General features: G+C 42.2%; 1 protein-coding gene across 1 annotated transcript; it reads left to right on the top strand.

Annotated features, from left to right (window-relative positions):
* The first annotated feature begins 632 nt into the window (after positions 1-632).
* On the top strand, positions 633-23,006 carry LOC135426987 (uncharacterized). The gene is made up of 10 exons (XM_064680368.1): positions 633-808; positions 2,226-5,891; positions 12,078-12,486; positions 15,035-15,217; positions 16,823-17,118; positions 17,184-17,587; positions 17,679-18,045; positions 19,674-21,032; positions 22,292-22,397; positions 22,479-23,006. Exons 2-10 carry the CDS (start codon positions 2,289-2,291, stop codon positions 22,796-22,798), a joined length of 7,047 nt encoding a protein of 2,348 aa, XP_064536438.1. The 5' UTR covers positions 633-808; positions 2,226-2,288; the 3' UTR covers positions 22,799-23,006.
* The last annotated feature ends 2,691 nt before the right edge of the window (positions 23,007-25,697 follow it).

Below are 25,697 nucleotides of genomic sequence, written 5' to 3'. Positions count from 1 at the left end.
TTCTAAATATACCAAACTCTTCTACAATTTTTGCACTCATATTAAGGTATTAGCTAGTCGTGCTCACTTTGCTCGTGCATTTTGTCTTCACCGCTCGCTTCATATCTCCTTCTCTCTGTCACTCTCTTCCTTCCCGCTTGGCTTACATGCGAGCACTTCCACCACCTCTATTCAAATGTCTTTGGCGTCGCTTCTTCTGCTCGGCGCTCGTTAAGTTTTTAGCGCATGCGCCTCGGTCGAGCCGGAGCCGGAGCCGAAGACGAAGCCGAAGCCGAAGCTGAGGCCGAGGCCGAGCCTCAAGACTGCCAGAGCTGAGGCCGAAAGCGTTGCGAGGCGGGTTTTCATTTGCGTTTGCTCAGTCAACTTCCGCCACGAAACGCGTTCGGACGTGCGTCTTGAGCGGCGATCGGCAGCGAAAGAGCTGCACAAAGCAGAAACTCACGTTAAATCGAGAATTTTACGTATCACTCACATTTTTTGTTGTTTACGTTTTTGTTTCCGTATTGCGTGCGTGTGTGTTTTTTTGTTTTTGTTTGTTTTTTTTTTGTTGGTGGTGTCTTTCGGTCTGCATTCGCGCGTAACGAGCCCACGCTATTAACTAGCCCCCTCTCAGTCGCACACTCGCTGCATTTGTCTCGCTGCGTGTCTGTGTGCGAGCGTGTATGAGTGCGGGGTATCCTGAGCACAGGATGCGCTTCGCTGAGTAAGCGCACCTGTTTTTCTGTGTCAGTGCAGTAATAACAACAACAATAACGACAAGTCGCGCGTAAAATTCCCAACAACAGTTTGTGTCCAAATTTGTTTGCCGGTAAATTTAATTTATGCAAAAATTAGAAAAAAAAAAAAAACTCTATTTTAGATTATGGTATATGGTTCGTTAAGTGGAAAATCAACTGGTTGCGCCCCATGGCCAGAGAACCTGTTGGTGAATGTTTTGTGTGAGAGTTTACGATAAGAAAAACTCCCACATTTTGTCGCCATATCTATGAACCAGCCCCATCATAATTTGAATATGGAAATTTCCTAACAACCGGAACTTGTCTTTCACCAACTTTTCGGAACTCTTTTCTTTACATGTGTGCATACATTTTGTGTTTTTGATCTTATTTTATGGTTACAATATTATGAAGAGTTGAAAGTTACATAATATATATGATATAAATAAAAGATATTATATATATGTATATGTATATATAATATGAACCTCTTCTAGTCTTTCAACTATTGCAACTCTGTAAAAAACCACGAAATTTCGAGTATATATTTCTCCGATTGATTCGCAAATTTATCGAAATAGTTTTTGAAGTTATTCGATCGAAATTTTCCAAAAATTTCGATACTTTAAATATTCATGTTCGGTAAAATATTTAATATTTTCTAATATTTTTGTCATCAACATTTTAATAACATTAATTTTTCAAATATATTCAAATGTTTAATCTATTTCTGAACAATTGAGCATATGCCAGAAAATTGCAAAATTTGTTTACTTTGTCAAAAGTCAATCATATAATAACGTTTTTTTTTCTAGATAAATTATTTTAAAAAAATTTCATTTTTAAAAAACACTTTTTTGTTTTCCCATTTAAAACTATTTAATTAATATAAGAATATTTATTTAAATTTATAATAAATAAGTAAGCTGCGCGCTAAAAAATTTCAAAATATATTTTTATATCATTTTGAGTATACATATGTCAAAAATATGTCATATAATAATAATATCTCATATATATGTCATATTTTAAATATATTAAATTTAAATATATTCTAAAATTTTATAGAAAGCAGTTTATTTAATCGTACAAATTGAACAACTATTTTTGTATTTTTTATATTATTCTTTTTAATTTCATATTCTACAGCTGATTTGTTAATACTTTTTGCCTAGATTCGATTAGATAATTGCCGCAATATTTGTAAAAAAAATAATTTAAAAAAATGCTACTAAAATTTACGTGATTTAGTTCTTGACCTGCCTTTGAGAGCAGAATCAAAGCAGAGAAATGGTTTTCTTATTCGATTTCCAAGGATTTATCTCTTGCAGCTTGATTGAAATAAGTATGTTAAAAGTAATTATTTGTCGACAAACTAGAAAACGTAAAGGCGGCTAACGGTTGTATGGAAAGTATCGGCTGCTCGATAATTGTGATTGTATTATTTTGTATGATTATGTGCTAATTTCTATTGTTGCTTGAACTAATTGAGAATTGCAATATTCGCAGCTCGAATGCCGTCAGCGGCTAACGGCCAGCGGACGGATCGTATGTGTTAGCCAGGCGGCAACTATGCTGATTGTGGACATGCTAACGTTGGCCTTAACGAACGGACAGAGCTTGCTGGAGCGGGAACGGGAGCGGGAACGGGAACGGGAACGGGAACGGGAGAGGCAACAATGTGATGAAGCAGCGAAACGCAGCAAAATGACGGCAACTATGGCTAACAAAACGCTAAATAAACACAATGAAGATGCAAATTATAAGAGCAGCAGCAGCTGCAACAATTGCAGCAGCAACAGTGAGTATATTGCTGTTGCAATTGAGGCAGCAACAATCACGGCAGCAACGGCAACAGCAACAACAACAGCGGCTGCAGCAGCGGGCAACATGACTAACGGTGGACTAGGCTTGAATGTTGCTGCTGCCAATGTTGCTGCTGATGATGATGGCAGCGATGACGTCGATTTGGCATGCGAGACACGCAGCTCACGCGCCGATGTTGCTCGCGTGCAATACAAGGCGCATTGTGCGTGGCAGCCGCAGCGCGGCGCGGTGCGGGGCCGGCAGGCGTGCCAGTCAGCGGCCAGCACAGCGAACGACATGCAAACGCAGGCGCATGCGCGTGCTGAATACAGCGACAACAACAACACCACCACCACCACCAGCAGCAGCAGCAGCAGCGGCAGCAGCAACGGCGGCAGCAGCAACGGCGGCGGCGGCAGCAGCAACACAGGAGCGGAAGTGGCCACAAAATGTGAGCGCGCGCAAGTCGAGCGTGAGAGCGTGAGCGTGAGCGCAAACGCAGGCAATGCTGGCCATGGCCAACAACCACCCAATGTGACAGCAGCAACAACAGCAACAACAGCAGCAGGCAATGACAGCGACGGCGACAGCGACAATGCCAAAGGCTTGGGGAGCAACGGGAGCAGCAGCGACAACAGCGCCTGCTCAATACCTACAATTGGCAGTGAGCTTTTCAAAGCCAAACTCACAGCAGCAGCAGCAGTAGCAGTAGCAGCAGCAGCCGCACCACCAACAGCAGCAGCAGCAGCAGCAGCAGTCGTCGCAGCAAGCGCAGCTGAGCAGCAGCAGCAGCAGCAGCCAATAATTAATTTTGGCAAATACAATACAAAAATTCAAGAAAAACAATTGTTAAAAATTTGTGAAAATTTTGTGCAAATTGAGCAAATAGCAAACGACAGCTCAAGTGTTGGCCAAAACGAGCAGCAGCAGCAGCAGCAGCAGCAGCAACAACAGCAACAACAAATTTTGTATACAGGCGTCAACAACGACGCGGGCAGCGCAGCTGGCGACGACGCTGACGGCGACGCGCAACGTACAGAAAAATTTGTGCAAAAAGGCAGTACAAATGCGTTAAGTGCTGATTTTTTTTATAAACCTAGTGAAAATGTGCAAAGTGACGTAGCAGCAATAGCAGCAACAACAGCAGCAACAACAACAACAACAACAGCAGCAACATTTGACAGCAACAGCAGCAGCCACACCAAGGCAAAGGAGCCAAAGTCAAATCAGAAACAGACGCAGACATCGGAGGTGCTGGTGCTGGCGGAGACGCCATTGTCATTGCCATATTTGCGTGAGGAATCGGCGAACGTAGCGAGCGGCCCATGCCACGACCCTGTTACTGTTGATAATGTCGTTGGTGTTGCTGGCGCTGTTTTGCCCGAAAGCGTGCCAGTTGTTGTTGTTGCTGACGGTTACGTGGATTACGTGAAAAGTGTTGCAGACAACAAAGCAGCAGCAGCAGCAGCAGCAGCAGCAGCAGCAGCAGCAGCAGCAGAGGCAGCAGCCGCGGCAGCATCGCACTGGGCCACGCCAACGAGTCGCGGCAAGGCAGCGAGTAGCAGCACAGCCCAAAGTTGGCTCGACGAGTGCAGTGCCGAGCCTTTGTTCAGGCTTGACTCCACAGCGTTCGAGTTCGACGTGACGAGCAGCGCACAGAAAGCAACGAGTAACGAGCAAAAAGCAACGAGTAACGAGTGTGCAGCTAGCTACACGCTCATAGACTGCGACGCAGCTGATCAGCACAACGAGTGTGCGACAGCAACGAATAAAAGCGAAAGTAACGAGTGCAGCACAACAACAACAACAACAACAACAGCAGCAGCAACAGCAGCAACAAGCTGCAACGATTACGATCTTATCGATTTTGAGCACGATTTGGTCGATGATTTTGTGGCCAGCCAGCGGCTAAAACGCTTACAGCATAATTTTCAGGGACGCGTCAACAGCAGCAACAACAGCAACAGCAGCAGCAGCAGCAGCAACAGCAACAGCAACGACAACAACAGCTGTAGTTGTGCGGCTGTAGTTGATTGTGTAAAGGCATCCTTGAGACAGCAACAACAGCAACAACAACAACTAAAACTAAATGCCTGCACGTCTACAGGCCAACACACAATAAGCACAACAAAGAAACTACCCCCTGAGGCAGCAGCAAATAGCCATACACCAACACTCACACCCACATTGACACCCCCGAGCAGCAGCAGCAGCAGCAGCAGCAGCCACGCTGCAAAGGACAATAAAATAGTTGAAAGTTCGTTGTTGGCCGTGGCAAGCTCAAGTGCAATACAATTAGATGTAAATTGTATTCAAGACATTGGAAATGAACAAATTGCCACAGCAAACGGCAGCAGCAGCACACAGCAGCAACAACAGCAACAGCAGCAACAACAGCAACAACAGCAGCAATTGCTGAATACGTTGCCAGAGTTTGTATTGCGCGTGCGCGGTGAGCGTGTTGTGAGCACAGCTGAAACATTAGCTGACAGCAACGACCGCGACCAGGTGCTGATTGAAATTGAAGCAAAGCCCGCAGCAACAACAGCAGCAACAACAGCAACAACAGCAGCAACAACAGCAGCAACAACAGCGACAGACAGTTGCATACGCAGCGCATTTGTGCCCGCAGTTATTTGTGACAACAATTGCAGCGATTCGTCAACGAACGCCGCCAATTTTGTGGCCACACTCAGCGAGTTCGATGTGCAGCGCTTTGGCGAGTATCTGAGAGCGGCGCGACAGCTACAATTGCTCGACATCAATCACAATAGCCAGAGTCAGCTGCAAGGCGAGCCGAGCGGCAGTCACGTGAGCGTCAAGCAGCGACGCGGCTTTCAGTGTTACGACGAGCTACTCGCTGAATTCGTTAGCGAACAGCAGGACGAGAACGAGCAGGAGCAGGGGCTGGACAGCGAGTGCGAATACAACAGCGATAGCAATTGCAACGAGTGCCAGTGCGATGAGTGCCTAGCAGTCGCAGCACATAACAGTACAGCGAGCAACGAGTACAACGAGCGAACAGCGAGTGCACTCGCTACAAACACAACAGCGACTGGAACAGCACTTGGTCCCCGGCCAGACGTGTTCAAGATGCGTGAGGTGAATGGCCAGCTGCGCGGTCTGCTCAAGAAACCGAATCGTCCGCCGCCGGCGCGCAAAAATCGCGTCGTCTTCGACGAGACACGCAACGAGTTCTTCGAGGCCGATTACATCATATTGATACGCGAGGATTGCGCCTACGACGAGGAGGACGAGGAGCCATGCACCTGCGGCGAGCACGAGCTGGTGCGCCTCTGCTGCGAGGAGGGCTGCCAGTGCAACTATGCGGTTAATGCCGCCGAGCCCGGCGATGGACGAACGCCACAGGTGAGTGAACGAGTCGAATATGGGCGAGTAAAAGCCGCTGGCCTGCTAATTCGGGTGCGGGAGCTATGGCTGGGGCGCTGTGGCTGGGGCGCTGTGGCTGGGGCGCTTAAACACCGCACACGTTAAGCGGATTATGTCGAGTTGCACAAGTGCCCAAAGTTGAAGTGCTTAGGCGGCTTTGACATCTGTGTGTGTGTGTGTGTGTCTGTGTCTGTGACAGACCACTTGCACTGGCCACAGCTCAAAGGTAGGCAATAGTCACGCACCAGAAACGCAAGTTCAGTCGGGCAAAAAAAAATGCGCCACTGACAGCTAGCTAAATCGTAGGTATTAAACGACTTCCAGCGAGTCTTAACAAATGTCTCCTATTTCCTACTGTCAATGTTCATGCTAGTTGACAGGCCAGCTTAAAATGGCCAACTGAAAAGCTGTGCAGGCTGTCCTAAATTTAAATATTGTGCTTGTCAACTGCAGGCGATTATTTATGCAAAAGCTTTATCTATTATGCGCTGCCGGGTGGCAACCCTGCTCCAGCTCATGTTAAATATTTAACTGCTTGTCTATGGTTCTACTCTTTTGTTTGTTGTATTTAGTTGTTGGTCGTTCAACGACGGGCTTATGCTGGCATCACATGCCACATTTTAATTAACTCAGCTGCTGTTATTTATCCTCCTGCTAAATAATCAACTGCTGTATTTTATCCTCTGGTTTAATACTCATTTGCTGCTATTTAACCTCTTCTGCATGTCTTATTGAATAATAATTTTACGAACTCAACACAGCTTCCACTTTGAATGCTGCATATGCATTAGACTTGTCCTCCATGTTCACTTAATTTTTGTCTAATTTTTGCAGTCGATAAACCTTCTTGACTGCATTTATTTCTTCCTTTTCGATATCCTTCAATTTTATTGTTCAACATTATAAATTGCTTTTAAAGTTATTCAATTAGGCTATGGTGCCTATTCGTCCTCCATTGTCACTTTATGGCAATTGATTTCCTTTTTTTATAACTATTTCTTCTTCGGATCGATTTTGTTTTCAAAACCTGGGCAAGCTGTTGTCTTGTCCGCTCTCAGCTGTCCTCCATGGTCACTTTATTGCAAATTGAACCATATCCTAAAAATTGTTATTCTTAGCTGTCCTCCATGGTCTTCTAACTGTAATGAAAGTATTTGTTTAAATATATTTTCCTGTGCAGACTGTGGTTAGTCTTATTTCATTACTATAAGAAACCGTTGTCCCAGTTGCTCTAAGCTGTCCTCCATGGTCACTTTATTGCAACTAATCAATTTTCCCTTTATATTCTTGTGTGTCCTCTGATAAGTCTTCTTCGTCCCAATCGCTCTTATATGTCCTCCATGGTAATTTCTTTAATTCTTTGCTCTCAGCTGTCCTCCATGGTCACTTTATTGCAATTTCTTGTGTCGCCTCTGACAAGTCTTCCTTGAATACGTTGACAAATATTTGTCTTAATCGCTCTCAGTCGTCCTCCATGGTCACATTATGGCGATTAAATTTCGCTTAAATATATTTTCCTCGTTCTCAGCTGTCCTCCATGGTCACTTTATTGCAATAAATTCCCTGTTTTTTATTATTTCTTGTGTGGCCTCCGATAAGACTTCTTTGAATGCTTTGACGAACTGTTTTCTAAATCGCTTTCATCTGTCCTCCATGCTCACTTTATTGCAATTGAACTATTTTTTTTAAAGTAGTTATTCTTCGTCTTCAGCTGTCCTCCATGGTGTTTTTTTATATACATTTTTCTGTCTATTCTCTTATAGATCTTGTTTTGAATACTTTGACAATTTGTCTCTATCGCACTTGGCTGCTGTCCTCCATGGTCACTTGATAGTTCTAGCTTAACTAACATTCATTGGGTCTTTTTTTTGGCCTTCTTCTTGACACCCTTTTCTTCAGATTTGGCTAGCCTTGCGCTCATTTGGACCATGCTGCGTCCTCCATGTTCACTTTGTTGCAGCCTTTCTCTGCCACTTATCAATTACTTTTGTTATTACAACCACATTTTAAATTTATTACGCATTCATTATTTGAACATTTATTTAGCATTTGTTTGTGCCTTTCGCCGTCCTCCATGGTCACATTAAGAATACTTCGAACACCTTTCCAGGCTTCAATCGCGTATTTGTTGCCCTTTCATCTTCCACATGTGTTTGTTTTTTTTTTCGCAGTCTTGTGGGCGGCTCTTGTGGTCCTCCATGGTCACATTATGTTACGCTCCAACTGCATCCGGCCGCACTTCCCCTTTCCTTGTGTCATAATTGATGTTTATTATGTGAATACTTATAATTTGATATGTGTTTGTGTATTATGTCATTTAGTCGCTTCTTGAACCTTCTTTTGTTTTGCATTTTTTTTTAAAATTGATTTTGCCCCACTGTGCAATTGTTAATTAAAACAAACGTGCCCGCCTTCGGTTCTCAGCCACAACAAAAAGCACAATTGCTTTATGTAATTCGACATTGTTTTTGGGGAAGGGGAGGGCTATTGAGTTTCGTCATAATGTGTACGGTGCATTCTATATCCTGTTTCCTGCGACCCGTGCCACATCCTGCAGCAGCCTTCAAGCGGCAGTCGAGGCAAGTCAAGTTGCAAGTCGGCCACACATTGTTGCTGCTTCTGTTGCAAGTTTGTAGTTAGCTTGTCTCGCCTGCGAGTCGCCGCCCACGCCCACGCCCACGCCCACGCCCCTAACCCCCTGACTTGCTCCTTGCGCAAGTGGTGTATAAATCACTTAAAAACTTTTACACAAAATGCAACTCGAGTAAGTCGAAAGTGCAGCACGTTGCACAGCAGCAGCATTGTCGAATGCGTGTGTGTGTGTGTGTGTGACTCTCTCTATACATGTATATATATATATTTATATATATATATATATATATATCACTGATATATTGTGTTATGAAATTGTGCCTTGAAGTGCGCCTTTTATCGTGATGTACGCGTTTCATGTGTTAAGGACATTCGCAAAGTTGCTGTCGCAGCGCACTTGCTATCTCGCTATCTCGCTCTCTCCCTCTCTCCCTCTCTCTGTCTCTCTCTCTTTAACTGCTGGCCATTAGCTACACTCCTTGCCACGGCAACCTCTACCCCTTTCTCTCTTCTCCTTTACTTTTTGCCTTTGCATCGATCCTAAGCGGCCCTCAAGCTGCGTTTAAATTTCAATTTTCTGCCACATGAGCGTCACTTGAGTGCGCCGCTTTTTGCTTATCTGTCCAACCAGCCTGATACCCGGCACGCCCCCGCCCCCGCCCCCGACTGCCCACTGTCTGTCTCTCTCTCTCTCCCTCTCTCTCTGTCGCTTTGTCCGTCTGTCTGAGTGCGGCCTGGCCAAGTGGGTGGCCGCCCAATGCACTTGACTTGGCGCTGCTCAAGCATGTGGCAAATGCCTAAGATTCAAGTCTGTGCGCCTGGTTGTGCCTCTGTGTGTGTGTGTGTGTGTGTGTGCTTATTCCTACAGTCACTTTGAAGAGTTTAATATGCATTTAGTGTATGTAAAGAGTTTACAAAATGCGTTGTATAAGCCAAGTCCCAGACACAGGCAAAAGGAAAACAAAAAAATTGCCTGCGCAGCAACGAATATTGAATACCCTAACAGACACGCACATATATAGCACATATATACCCTACAAATAGATTTAAATGCTCGCGCACACATCAACTCAATTTTCAGGGCATTTCCATATTTTGCATAAACAAAAAACATAAATAACATATTAAATTAATATTAAATTAAACTTTTCCCAATTAAGTCAAGTGCATAAACAATCAAAATTTAACTAAAGCAGAATTTTTTTTAAACCAAATCACATCACAATTTGATGAGCTGCAAAGAACTTTGCATTTACTCATTCTCAGAGCTTCACATGCTTTCATCAAGTAAAGCGATTACTTAAATCAAGTACTTGCCTACTTGCACTTAGACGTAAAGTTCTTGTTTTAAGTAAGCAAGTGCTAGATTTGCATTTTCCATAAGACTTCTTGGCTTAAGCATTTAAGTGACAAATTGAAGCAAAAAGTGCTTAAACCAATCACTATTTTTGCTTAAATCAACAATGTAGAGACTCAAAAATGGAAAAATTTGATTAAAAACCTCACGACAAGCTCACATTACACCCTGCAAGTGCATGAAATAAACGAATCCCGAAATGACGATACAAAATTTGGCAATTTTTATGCGAAAGTTCTGTTGTTATGCAGCACCGTGCAGCGACTTTTCCATTTTCCATTTTCCGTTTGGCATTTCCAAGAAGAAAAAAAAAAAAAATGGGGAAAAACCAGCATGTGGTAGCAGTTCGCACACGTTATGTGTGCGGCTTTTGCTTTATGTGGCACTTCTTAAACTTGCAACAAAATAAAAACCAAAGTAGAAAAGAGGTTCTGGGCAAGTTGATTGCCGCACCACAAAAACCACCAGCGAACTTTTGGCCTAGACTTTGTTGCCGTCTTCGACTTCGTCGTCGTCTTGCATTGTGTTAAATGAAAACACGACAACTACGCGCATGTAGTTCCATTTGTACTTACATATGCATGTGTTTAGCATGTATGCGAATGTTCATGTGCCTTGTCCTTGCGTGCTGCGGCTCTGCTGAGGGCGTTAGCAATTTTTGATGCCAACTAACAATACGGTTGGCGAAATTAAAGCTGAAAATAAACTGTTATATAGCTGTTATACAAACGTTATAGAACTGTGATACGACTGTTAGACAACTGTTATATGCGTCTTATTCAATCGATATATGCAGTGCTCAAGTGGCAAACACAATCGTCTAACCCACAAAAGATCTTCCTCAATATAAGCTTAAAATGCACTGTTATACAACAGTTATATAACAATTTCACACCTTTCATTCAAAAGTTATACGCTGGATTATATTTACAAACGCATATTGTCTATGCATAATAGCATTTGATCAATATAAACTTGTTATGAACTGTTATATAGCTGTCATGTAACTGTTATACAAGTGTTATACACTCAATGAAATTTGTTAAAACTCAAAGCTAACGCAACTAAGCTCTTGAAGGAAGCTCGTTTGAAAAAAAAAACTGTTATATAACTGTTATACACATGCTGCAGTAGCTTCAGCACACTAGTTCATGCTTCATATTTTTTCAAATCTCTGTTGTCAACAGTTACACACATGTGCGTGTGTTGAAAAACTGTTATACGCAGTCAGGAGCGTCAGGAAATGGCTAAAAGAAACTGAATTTCATAAAAAAAGGCAGCCAAAAAGCTGTTATTCAGTGTATACACTCCATTTTAGCTGTTATACCCGCTGATTTAAATCTGTTTGATGTTATATGTGGCAAGACAACTATTATATAACTGTGATAACATTGTTTAACAGCCCTGTACAAGTGTTATACTTATACAACTGTCGCTGCCTTTTGATTAGTTTCGTGCACGGCCCACCACCGGCGAGGAAACTTAACACAGATTTATGAGCACACACAGTTCATCAGCCAGACAAACACTAACACACAGGCACCAACAGGGACACACAGACACAGACACACACACTCATTTATATATATATAACGCCCCCATTCGTCTGGCTATAAAACTCAATTAGCTTAATTTGCGAGCGGGCGCACAATTACGTGTAGCTAGAAGCCGGTAGCCTATAACTAACTTAGCTAACTAACATTAAGTAGATACTACACTTAGCGAAAAACTACGAACTACGAAATTATGCTCCATTTCAATTACATTTCGTTCTTTAAGATTTTTAAGCAAGGCATGTTTTTTGCACGGTAAACTTTAAACAAACATGAGAAAACAACTTGCAAAACAAAATGCTTAAATCAAGAATTTTCAAGCTTGAAATAAGCTACAACATGCTTAGGCTTAAGGCGTGAAAACTTGTTTTAATATATTTTCTTCAATAGGGAACAAAAAATTCAACTTGTTTTAAGTTTTTTCGTACTTAATGCAAACTTCATTTAAGTCAAGTCGCTGTAAAGAAAACTTTTTTAGCTTTAACTTTTTAAGCATAGAAAAATTGAAACAGGTTTGAAATTAAATTAATAAAGCTTTAGTTGGGCTTAAAATGAGAACAATTTCTGGAGCTAAGAATATTGTTGACAGCACAATTTTGATTTGTGCACCAATTTTTGTTGAGCGTATTAACTGAGACCAAGCGATTCGCAACTCATTCGCAGAGCCCCAAGTTCCAGCCGCCAATTGACTTTGTGGACGATGCCGCGCTCAGTCCACCCGATGGCTACAAGGATAACAGCCTAAAGAATACGCTGGGCGGCGCCCTCAGCGGCCACATTTTCGGGGCGCAGCATCTGCAACAGTTGCAGGTTATCCAGCGCCTGCAGCAGCAGCGTGCCGCGATGTTGGCGGCGCGCAACAGCAACAGCAACAGCCAAATACCGCCGCCGCCACCGCCCGTGGGCGGCGCTCAGCAACAGCAGCAACAACAGCAGCAACAACAACAGCAACAACAACAGCAGCAGCAACATCCACAGCAGCAACAGCAGCAGCCCGATGAGGACCTGCAGGGCGTTTGCACCGAGTGCGCCGAGTGCGCTGAGTGCGCCGCTAAGCAGCTACAGGATGCAGGTAAATGCGGCTCGTCCTGTTTATTTTTGTTTTTGTTTTTTGGGTTATGTTTCCAGTGCTCCAATGCAATTAGCGGGCATATCCCATTTGGGCCGGGTCAGATGGCGGGTCGCTCGCGGCGCTCTATTCAAAATGTTTTCGTTTTGCCTTTGCATTATCTAATTATGAATTATTTATGCAACACACAGGCCCGTTGTCGGCCATCGTCGGCCGGGTCTAGACTGTGCCCGTTGGGTGTGGGCCATCAATTCGACGCCATTTTGAATTTTCGATGTTGCTGGCTAGCAGAGAGGCCCACGAATGTGTTTCGTGGTATACGAGCGTTATACAACTGTTATACAACAGTCATACAACTTAAATGCCACTGATAAAAGAACTTTTTTACAACTCTTATACTTATGCTAGTAAAACTAGCATACACATTCTTTTGGTATGTTATTAAACTGTTATACGACTACTAAGCGACTATTTTGCAAGTGTTATACAAAAACTAAGCAATACTTTGTATGATTGACGAACTGCTACACGACTTCCACACAACTTTTATAATTATGCTGATAGAACTGTCATACATATGTTATTCAACTTCTTTACAGCCATACGTATTGTCATACGTATTGTTATCATCTGTTATTCAACTGTTATACAACTACTAAGCAACTCTTAATATGACTGTTTAACAACTCTTTTTATGATTGGCAAACTGTTATACGACTGTCATACAGTCTTATGATAAAAGAACTGTCACATATATATTATTGTACTGTTATACGACTATACAGAAACTCTATATCTGGCTATTAAGCCATTGTCATACGACTATTATATAACTGTCATAAAACGATAATACATAATACGAATGTTGGACGACTGTTATACGAAACTCTTTTAAGTCAACAGGACGCTCCGATTAGATTTAGATTTTGTTAAAAAACCTTGGGGAAACATTTTCTAGGCAGTACATGGTTGGTTGGCATATAAAAGCGAAAAATTCGTAAGTTTTTTTGTTTCAACTCTGGCGCCCGCATTGCCGCAGTTGTCGAACTTGGTTAAAGTTCTGCCCAAAAACTAAAAAACTGTTGATTGATTTATGGTAACTCAACTTAATGGATAAACAAGCGCAAGTTTGTATTGGTTTATGGTTTTGTTTGCCTTCCATAGAAGGATATTTAACTTAAGCGATACATTTTCAACGAATGCCAGAAGCAGGGTAGGTAGGGCTCGACTAGGGGGCAGGGGGCAGGGGGCAGGGGCAGGGGACATGGCATTACATTTGCATTAATTTTGGTCACGCTTTATCGATTGAGAGGCAAACGCAACCAGTTGAACTGAGTCCCCTTTTAGGCATTATTTGTTGCGCCTAACGAAGCGGAATGTGACCCACCCGCAACAGTCACCGAGTCACTGAACCACTGAATTTCGGGCCGCCAAAGTTGAGTCAAGCTTTGGCCGCGCCCTGACGCAAGAGCAATCCTTCAAGCGCGCTTCCGCGACGGCAGCAACAGGCGCAACAGCGCCCCTCACTCTCTCCCTCTCTCTCTCTATTTTTAAGTATTAAGTATTACCCGGCATCGCCTGGCTGAAATAAATCATGTTGTTGTTCAAATGATCAGCTCGCGTCCGGCCTAAACTCATATTAATTTTCCTATATATGCATATTATCGTAACTAAAAGAGAGATAAAAGACTCTGTCCTCCGTCTGTTCATTAGTTCAAGCCCTAAACTTGGTTTAGACTCATGACAGCATTGAAGTCAAGATCCAAGATCCAAGATCCAAAGAAGTATTTCAATTATCACAGTTAAAACCTATTAGGTATTCATTTCTATTTTATGGCATTTATTCTAAATTTTTCTTCGTGAAAAATAAGAAATGTATAAAGCTCAACTACTTATCGACAATTGTTGCTGACTTTAAACTGGCGATTGCTCGCTTGCTAGTTCGACGCGCAGCCACTGAAGCCACGTTTGCTGCAGAGAAATTACATCTCATTATATAACTGTTTTTAAACTGTCAATGCCCCCGCTCGTTAATCATTTATCAGGCAGTTTAAGGAGTTGTTATATGACAACTGAGCAACTAGTTTTATGATTGAAGCACTGTTATACAACTGTCATACATTTTTCATAATAGAACTGTCATACGACTGTTTTTAAACTGTCAATGCCCCCGCTCGTTAATCATTAATCAGGCAGTAAAAGGAGTTGTTATATGACAACTAAGCAACTAGTTTTATGATTGAAGCACTGTTATACAACTGTCATACATTTTTCATAATAGAACTGTCATACGACTGTTTTTAAACTGTCAATGCCCCCGCTCGTTAATCATTAATCAGGCAGTAAAAGGAGTTGTTATATGACAACTAAGCAACTAGTTTTATGATTGAAGCACTGTTATACAACTGTCATACATTTTTCATAATTGAACTGTCATATGATTGTTATTTAAACAGTTATACGACCATGTAACAACTCAGAAGAGACTCTTTCATTTATATCGATATAAATTTAAAGTAAATTCTTTGGCTTACCCCTGCTTTTTCCACAGAATGCGGCGGGTCGCAGTGCAACGAGGAGCTGACGCCGATCGGGGTGCCAGCTGTGGCCTTGTTGCCGCTGCACACCAGCTCCCCGGAGCGTCGCATCACGCAGAAGGAGATCATCGCCGGCGAGGAGCGGCCCAAATATGTGCTGCAATCACAATACAAGCCCGCAGCGGCAGCTGCAGCAGGTAAAGTTCGATATATCTCTCGCTCTCTCCCTTCCTCTCTCTCCCCCACACGCTCTCGCTCTGCAATTTATCATTAGCTTTGTATATAGCGCTGCATCCACCTCTCGTTACGCCAAGCACCCACAGAATAAGCAAAAACATTTCTCTCAGCAATCAGCGGTCAAAGAGCAGCACCACATTTATCAAGCGTACTCCCAAAATTATCATCAATCATGCATACATCAGTCTATCTGCCGTATGTAAATATATAACCTTAGCCCCAAGTATTGAGCTAATTTTCCGATTCAATATTGAAATTGACATTAACTCCCATCGTGCATTGACATTTCTTTTTGGGCCAATTGAAAGCGATTTGTGCAGCTGTTATACAGCTTATATACAACTGTTATACAGCCGTTGTTAAACTTTTATCGAAATTTCATTTAACTGTTATACTGGTGTACAATTGTTCTGCTGAATGTGTACAAATATGTCATATAGCTGTAATTCAAATGTTAATCAACTGATATTTAAGTGTTATACAGTTGTTATACTTTTTAAAAGAAATGTTGAAAAACTTGTATACGACTGCTTTTCAAATTCTTTAAAAGTTATACAATAGTTATTTTTACCGTATACGGCTGTTGAACTGTTATACAGATACCCATGTTAGTCATTCATCTGTTATACTTATGTAAACTAACATTTGTTAAGCAACTGTTACAAATTTCTATATGATTATTATACGTACTTTCTAGAAATTCTATATGTTTATGTTTTTAGCTGTTATACAGTTCTTACACAACTGCGAAGCTGTCTGTAATACATATTTTCTACAGCAGCTACACTAATGTTATGCAACTGTTATACAAATGCCATACAGCTGTTATACAACTCAAGTGCCTCAATTTTCTAACCATAAGCCAGATTTTACTGTAGGACCTTTCGACAACTATTTTCATAGCTGTTATATTATTCTTGCACAACTGTTATAATGTCTGCAAAAATGTCCTACAGCAGTTACAATACTGTTTTGCAGCCATTAGGCGACAGTTATACATCTGAATATAACTCTAATACAGCTGTTATACTACTGGAGTAAAACAGTTATACAACGGTTACACTCTGCACACTCGGTAAAATCGCTCACACCCAACCGTTCGACCTCGCTCATTCCCACCCCTTTTGTCTCTCTCACTCTCTTTATCTCTATCTCTCTCTCTTTCTCCTTTTGTGCCTCCTGTCAATGCAAATATGTACAATGCTCTCTTACGTATAACAATTTCAATAATGCCGCTCGCTCTGACCATGCCGCATGCAAATGTCGTATTCGTATTGTGCTGATATATTCCGTGTCATATATATTTATATATATATATATATATATGGGTGTGTGTGTTTGTGTGTATATGTGTATAACAGTCAAAGTTAGAAAGGACGCGGGCAGTAGTAGCAAACCCGCCGCCGCCAGTGCCATTTCCGGTTCCGGTACCGTTGCCGCAACCGGCACCGGCACCGGCACCGGCACCGGCACCGGCTACGGCAACAGCCTGGTGCCAGCAGCGGGCAGTAGCACAGCCAAAAAAAAAAGAATTGTTGTTGAAACTATTACCACTATGACCACAGTGACCGAGCGACGAATCGTACGCGAGGCGCACGAGGATGTGGCTGCCACTGACGTTGCCGGCGCTGCCGGCGCAGCGCCAGCCGCGGACATGCTGCCACCGGCGCTGCCGGCCAAGGCGAGCGCAACAGCCGCGGCAGCAGCTGCCGTCGCCGCCGCAGCCGCCAATGGCGCTGGCACGGAGCCATACGATGAGGAGAAACCGCCACCCATACCGCCCAAGGAGCTGACAACGACCACGCAGATCAGCGGCATACTCAAGGGCGGCAAACTCTGGAAGCAGGACTCCATTTCCCAGGTGAGTAGCAGCAGCAGCTGCAGCAGCAGCAGCAGCAACAACATTTATAATTTGCATTTGGGCAGCAATCGGATGACCAGAACAACACCACCTCAGAGGACGAGAGCGGCGCCACGAAGCGTTCGGTGCGCTTTGTGACCGAGGATCAGGCGAATGCCGGCACCGATGGCGATGGCCAGTCGCTCTGCGGCGAGCTGGACGACAGCGAGAATCAGATCAACGAGCTGATACCCATCAAGAAGCACTCGACGCTGTTCAACAATGCTCTGCGTCCCAATTCGGCGGTGCGCCAGCTGTTCCCGAGCGTTTCGGCCCAGCAGGCGCCGGTGCTCACCTCGGAGGCGTTGCGCGCCTTCGATGAATCGAAGCGTGCCGGCTGCCTGGTCACCCATTTGCCCGGCAGCTGCGGCGATTCGGACACCTTGCGGCGCAGCATGGAGCGCAATATACTGCGACGCTCGCTGATCAAGTAAGTGCGACAAGTTGGCGGCCAGAGCTCCAAGTGCTCCAAGTGCTCATGTTCCCCCCCGTTTTTTTTTTGTTTTGCTTGCCCTCTGCAGAAAGAAGGCCGTCAAGTCGGACATTTCGCTGGAGGAGCGCATCAAGCAGCTGACCTGCGACATTGATGAGGATCTAGTCGAGGAGCTGTCGCGCGGCGTTGCCGATGCCGATCAGGATCAGGATCAGGCCAGCGAGCGCGACTGCTCGGAGCTGGCCCAGCGCGATAGTCCCGCCGGCGAGGAGAATCCCAATACGCTGGCGCCCAAGTTCATGAACGGCGAGAAGAGCTTCTCGCCCAGCAGCTCCGTCTCCAGCTCGTCCAGCGGCTCGTCGGCCTACAAGAAAATCGCTGACATCTTCAGTCGCGACAAGAAGCAGGAGAAGATTATGGAGCTCGAGGAGAATCCCATTGTCATCATACCCCAGGTAAGCGCGAAGCTGACCAGCTATTCAAACTATTCAATTTAGTGCTTAATCCAGTCAAAACTTAACCAATTTCGGGAGTATGGCAATTATTTTTGCAAAATGAATTCTACTTTCACATTTTATTTAGATTTGGAAATGTGTTTTTTTTTAATTTTTCGATTTTTTTTTTAGAATTTCTCATATATTTTTGTTTTAATCGATTAATCGATTTTTAAATGCATTTTTTCAAACTATTCGAAGATTTTTAGTATCTTAATACTTTTAATTAATCGATAATCGATTTTATTTAGATTTTTAAATGCATTTTTTTTAATTTTTTTAAATTTTTTAGAATCTCCATATTAACCTATTAATCGATTAATCGATAATCGATTTTATTTAGGTTTTTAAATGCATTTTTCCAAATTATTCCAATATTTTTAGTATCTCAATATTTTTAATCGATTAATCAATAATCGATTTTATTAAGATTTGTAAATTCATTTTTCCGAATTTTTCGAAATTTCTTTAGAATCTCCTTATTTTCATTTTAATCGATTGTGGGTCAAAATTATATTATAACTATTCGGAGAGGATCCAAATTTTTTTTCAAATTTCTCTTTAAAAATATACAAAATATATGGACTCAAAAACTTCGAAAATTCCTATTCAAAGCCTTTTCTTTATTTCAAACTCTGAAAACTTAGTTAAAACCGAACTCCTCTCTAGAATAATTCAGATTTTAGAATATTTGTTAAAAAAAAAAAACATATTTGTTTTAGACTAGACTGAAAATGAAATGAAATCAAATAGTTTTGGGCAAAAACCAGCCCCAAAGTTCAAAGTTCAAATAAACTTGTTCCCAGGCATTGGATTACATCTAACCATGTTTGGTTCTTGATGCCAATTTTGGGTGAAGATCAAATTTAGCCCGGAATTTCTTTATGAAAATATCTATGGCTTGAAATATTTTCAGCAGAGCGGGCAGATAAAAATTAAGAAAATAATAAAATAACAAGTGTTACCCAACTAGCAGATGCCATGCAACAGCTTTACTTTTACTTCCCAGACCACAAGCTATGGGAAAGGTAGTCTTGGGTAACTGACAAACTTGGTAGATGACAAAGATAAGTATGTACATACCAGAGTGCAAGACTCTATATTCAAGAATAGGGTTTCTTCTATTTAAATAGAAATGAGGGCAGCTATCTAAAAAGTGAACTATTTGTAATCTGTAAATACTAAACGCGAACTTACATACCAAATTTGGTGCATCTAGCTCGTATATTTCTCGAGTTATGCTCGAATAACTTATTTTCAAAATCGATATTTATCGATATTATGGGAAGTTATAGATAAAAGATAAAAAGGGAACTGTTAAGAATCTTTAAATACTATAAGCGAACCTAAATACGAAGTTTGCTGCATCTAGCTCGTCTATTTCTCGAGTTATTTTACCTAATTCTCAAAGTCGATATTTATCGATATTATAACAAGTTATCGATACAAGCTGATAAACTCCTTTTGTTTAGAAATAAGGGTATTTCAAATCTAAAGTCTCTAGCTACTCTTCTGACACACATTTAATGCTAGCTTTAAGCAATTGCCATAGTCCTTGCCACTAACGCTCTGCTTCTTCGCACGAACAGGAATGCCGCTGCCCCGCCGCACCGGATCTGGGCATGGGCATTCAGGTGCCGGTGGTGCATACGCAAATCCATCGTACGCCGCCGCGTCAAAACGAACCGAAGCGCCAGTTCCTCTCGACTTTGGCGCCGCTGACCGCCTGCGTGGCGGGCAACAAGGACGACCTGTCCTCCTACTATACGCTGGCCGCGGCAGCCGCCGCCCACCAACACGGACATGCGGCGCATGCGCACGCCCATTATGCAGCCGCCGCTGCCGCCGCCGACTACAACATGAGCCAGCTGCTGGGCGCTGCTGCGGGCGCTGGCGATGCCGTCGCCCAGCAGGCGGCCGCTGCGGCAATGGTGGCCCAGGGCTTGGCTTTGGGCGGCGGCGGCGCCGGGGCCGGAGGCGCTGGGGGGGATGAGGCGCGCAAGGTGGCGCCGGATGTGATTGCCGGCACGCCCGGGCAGGAGACAACGCAACAGGACGAGCTGGCCGCCTTTGCCCAGGCGGAGGCGAAGCGCACCGAGCAGCTAAAGAAACGCTATACGGGCGTGGAGACCGCCTCCCAATGCCAGTCGCAGGCGAGCAGCGACGACGACGAACAGAACGATTATGGCTTCAATAAGCGGCCATCGGTGCGCGGCATCAAGCCCAAGTTCAGCTCCACCAACGAGATTCTCGCCCAGATGCAGGAGCAGCTCACACAGCAGATACCCACAACGGTGATCAGCAGCCAGCCCGTGCCGCAGGCCATCAAGGGCTATGCCATGCCCAATCAGCCCAAGCAGCAGAATCCCTCGCCTCAGAACGTGCCACAGCAGCAGCAGCAACAGCAGCAGCAGCAGCAGCAGCAGCAGCAGCAGCAGCAAATGGCGACCATTGCACAGCAGAAGACGGAGCAGCGCACGTGGAGCTTTTACAGCGAGAGCGGGGAGCAGCAACGATTTCCGGTGGACGCCGCCTCCGCTGCGGCAGCCGCCGCCGCCATACAGCAGACATATTACCAGACGCTGCCGGCGGGCGCCATGTTCCGCCAGACGATGATCCAGCAGGGCGCCGCCGCCGATGACGCCTCCGCTCTGCTCTATGCCGCTGCCCAGAATTGCCAGAGCGTGACGGCAACCGCGACTGCGACGGCGACCGCAACGGCGACGGCGACGGCCATCGAGCAGAGCAAGCACAGCAGCTACAGCAGCCATTTTGCACGGAGCCCCACCAGGCGGCCGGAGTCGCCGCCGCCGTTGCGCAACTATCACCAGACGATGGTCCTGATACCCTACAATGCCGAGACGTACTCCCAGTTCGCAACCAGCAGCAGCGGCGTCGATCCCAAGCTGGCCCACATCCAGCGACAGAATATACTCGAGTATCAGCAGGTAAGATCGCATCGATCCCAATCCCAATCCCGATCGAATCGAGCATGGGATGGGCTTAGATAAATGCAGGTCAAGTTTGAATAGGAGAAATATGGTATACTACATGGTATGGTATAAGAAGCAGACTAAGAATGGGATAGCATAGATAGGATTGGATATAAGATATATAAAGATAGATTGGGCTAAGATTCAGAATGAGTATACGATATTTGATCCAAGGTAGAGTGGGATAGTCTAGATAGGAATATATTTTGGGATATATGCAGATTAAGGATGGATCGTATAGGATTGGATATAAAAAAGGATAGTAATGATGAGATGGGTTAGAATTCAGTATTCAGTATTCAGATTCAAGTCAAGTTTGAAAAGGATATAAATAAGATTCAGAGAAAGTATGGGATAAAAAACAGTATAGATAGTATAAGATAGGATTCGAATGAAGTATTTATGGTATAATATACATGAGATGGATTAGGAATCACAATAAATATCGGATTGTATTGATAGGATCGGAATAGGCATATGCTTAGATAAAGTTAAAGAGCTGGCATATATAGAATATTATAGACAGGACGGGTTAATATGCAGAGTGTTTAGATTGGGTAAGTTCAGATAAATTCATAAACAAGTACTAATTGAATATAAAAATATACGACGAAAGTATTGGATGGCATGGCTTAAATACAGTACAAAATGTTTATGGAATAATGTCGATTGTATAAGATTAAAGATAGATTGGGATTAGGTTTGGGATAATATAGATAGAATTTTATTTAGCACATATACAGATTGATCGCATAGGATTGGATATTAAAAAAAGATTGAGATAGATCGGATGAATGCGACTCAGAAAAGATATGGAATAGTATTGCTAGGGTTGGATTTAAGATACGATGGGATATATATAATAGATTCCGATAAAGTATGAAATTGTATAGATGGCGTGAAAGTTAAGATAAAATTAGATTAAGTATGTATATAAAAAAGTAGGAGATAATTCTTGGCTAGGAAAGAAGAGTATAAATAATAGAAGGCATGCAAAGAATTGTTTATAATTATAGCAAATGGGCAATAATTGATCAGAATATAAATGAAAGAGTAGTATTCCAAAAGGGACCATATTATAGGCATATTAAGAGAAAGAAAATGATTTGGGCTAGTATCAAGATGGTATTGTCTAGTTAGGAGAGTAGAGAATAGGTTAGATGGCAAGTCTTGCTGTCTTTCTTTGCCAATCTAACTAACTATTCTTCTCCCAGGTGACACAACAAACGATACGCGTGCCCATTGGCTATGCTCTTCCAGGCATGCAGCTGCATGTGGTCAGTGGGCGTGGTCATGCGGCACACTATGCACAGCATCCGCATACGGCTGCCCAGCAACAGCAGCAGCAACAGCAGCAACAGCATCTGCACCAGCAGCAGCACCAGCAGCAACAGCAGCAACAGCAGCATCAGCAGCAGCAGCATCAGCAACAGCAGCATCAGCATCAGCAGCAGCAGCAGCGTTTAATGTCGCAGCACTATCAATACGGGCCAGAGGGCGGCATGCCGGGCTTTAGCGAACGGGGCGTGCCCGAGGGCGCAGCTGCCGTCTCGCACAGCGACTGCAGCGCCATGGTCTCGCCGACAGGCGCTCAGCAACATCAGCAACATCAGCAGCAGCAACATCAGCAGCAGCAGCAACAGCAGCAACAGCAGCAGCAGCAACAGCAGCAACAGGTGGGCGCCGCTCAGGGATCCGTTTACTATGCGATGAACGTATGACCCGGGCTGGAATAGTCGCTGCCAGCGGCGGTCATTGTTGAGCGCCGCCAGTGTCAACGCGTCGAATTGTCAGCGACTTCAGTGCATTTGGGCGGCGGCGGCGCCGGCGCCGGCTGCGGCAGATGAGCGGCCAACGCAGACGCCCAGCCCCAAGTAGCCAAACCGCCAACCTCTAAACGAACGATAATTTAGAAACCCAAAAAAAAAATGAAAAACTATTTCAAGTGTTTCAAAAATAATGTTGCTACAGTTTGCCGTTGAGTTCGAATCGATAACGCGTTGATCCTAGCGAGCAGCTCAGTTGCTCTCTCCCTCTCCCACTCTCCCTCTCTCTCTCTCTCTTTCGCACATGCTCTCTAGCTGTCTCTGTCTGTCTGTGTGGCTGTGTGTATCTGTGTGTGTGTGCGTGTGTGTGTTTAGCCTACCTTTTACTTTCCCGCCCCACGAAGTCTGCAGCGGTATTGTGCGCTTCGCAACACTGCACGAGCAGTAACGCAAACAACACTAGAATTTAGTGATTGCAGCAAAATATAAAGACAAAACAACAACAACAAATACTCGTATTTAATAACGAAATGAAAACAAGTTGAGAAAAAATGTGTGTGTGTTTTTTTTTTTAAGTTAAGTTCGAAATGCAACAACCAAAAGTGAAAGAGAACGAAAAACCAAAATTGATTAAGAATTTATTTATTACATGCTGGGTGCTACAAATGCAACAAAAACAAAACAAAAACAAAACAAAAACAAAACAAAAACAACAACAACATAAATATATATACACAAAATTTTAAAATTAATTACCTATATGTATATTATTATTAATATTTTGATTTAATTCAAAATTTTGTTCGCTTAGTTGATTCGCTTTAACGAACGTGTTTGCTCAATGATAAGGAAATTGCATTTGATTTTAGGCAAAAGAAATATGCATAAATTAAATTATATTATATTATATATACATATTATATATATATATATATATATATATATATATATATTTGAATGTAGTGCAATTTGTTGCTATAGCGAACTTTTCTCACACGCAAAACTAGAACAAAATCAAAAAAAAAACCAAAAAAAAAAAAAAAAACAAAACAAAAAACGACAAAAAATATGTACGAAAAATTGTGTTTTTTTTTTTCCAAGCTATTATATATATATATATAACTTATATAAAGAAGAACTTAACTAGCGGGACTATACTTAAGCGTTAATATATAATTATTCATATATTATTATTATAATTTATATATATAATTTTTTTCCCATAATAATATAATATGTACTCGTGTTTTTTTTTTTGTACTTTGTATAATAAATATGCGATATATTTTGTAATACCCATGCAGAGGGCCTTATAATTTCTTAACTTTCGTCAAGCATGGCATTGTCCGCTTCTATGCGATTCTCATGCGCAATTTGAGGTTATGTTTGCGCAAATATCATGCAGAGAGTCTCTTTATAAGTCGAGAACAACGAAAATATGAGATGATTTAAAGATCAAGTTAACGGGTTGTTATATATTTATATATATATATATATATATTTATAGTTTAAATCAATTACTTTTCTTTTTCCTTTACTAGTTCTGCAAGGGTATTTGGACTTCGGCGCGCCGAATGCAGCGCTACTCTATATTTATTTTTTTTTTTATTTTCAATTTTTATTGAATATAAATTTGATTCGCCACATTCCATATGCATGTACTTTTGGGCGTGACTTTCTCACATGCGTATCTTTTGTGAGCTGCAGTTTGTTTGGGTTTCATGAATACGTCTATATGTGTATATACATATATGTGTGTGCATGTCCACACATATATATATGTATATATATATGTGTGTGTGTGTGTGTGTGTGCATAATGCGTACTATCTATTGAATCATTCGTAAATCATCTACTTCTAAGTAAAAGTGCCAAAGTTGCACAAAAGACAAACCAACAAAAAGCTTGTTCGAAAAAAACTACAACTTGAAACAGGTAAAAATAAATGAAAATAAAAATATAACAAAAATTGAATGAAAAGTGCATACAATACTATATAAGTATATACTATATATATATACATATACTATTCAGAACAAAAAAAGATAAACATAACGAATAGAAGAAAAAAACGTGTCGAAAGCGAATATTATTTTTTAAAATTCACATATTGCGTTAATGTCTATGATAAACCTATACAAATATATAGGCATATATTATATGATAAATATATATACTAAAGATAACAAGAACAAAGACAACGCAAAGCATTGAGCGAGAGCCGAGTTAGATAGAGCTACAGATATAAAACATAGATTTAATAGATCTAGATCCACAGCGCAAAACGAACTTAGACACATATATTTATACACATATATATATATAAACCATATATAACTATATATATATATATATGTGTGTGATTAGTTTTTAATCGATACAACAAAATATTGCAAAGCGCAGTTTTAGGCGCAATGCGAAACAAATTCACAATTCGATTCAGAGAGAAAAACCAAACAATTTTGAATTGACAAAAGCAGCGCGATTTGCATATTTAATAAATATATATATATATATATATAAATACCAAAAAATATATATATATATATATATATTAGATGTTTATGTAATACATAAATGAACAAATATAATTTAATGGAAACGTAAAGAGTAAAAAAAACGAAACGAAACGAAACGAAAACGTGAAAGTTTGTGTTTTTATACCCTGAACCCATTGAAAACGGTTAAAACGGGTATATTGATTCTGTGCACACGTATGTAACAGACAAAAGAATATACATATATATATATATATATATGACACGATCCAGCCATGTCCCTCCCTCCGTCCGCCTGTCCGCCTGTGTGAACGAGCTAAAGTTAATGCCTAAGAATTCGACATACATAATATCGA

The sequence above is a fragment of the Drosophila montana genome, unplaced genomic scaffold (assembly GCF_035044405.1).
Source record: "Drosophila montana isolate Dmon_TW-CO22-7 unplaced genomic scaffold, ASM3504440v1 contig_2106_1, whole genome shotgun sequence".
NCBI classification, from domain to species: Eukaryota; Metazoa; Arthropoda; class Insecta; order Diptera; family Drosophilidae; genus Drosophila; species Drosophila montana.
Note: the sequence above shows the minus strand (reverse complement) of the source record. Positions and strands in the feature narration are given on the sequence as shown.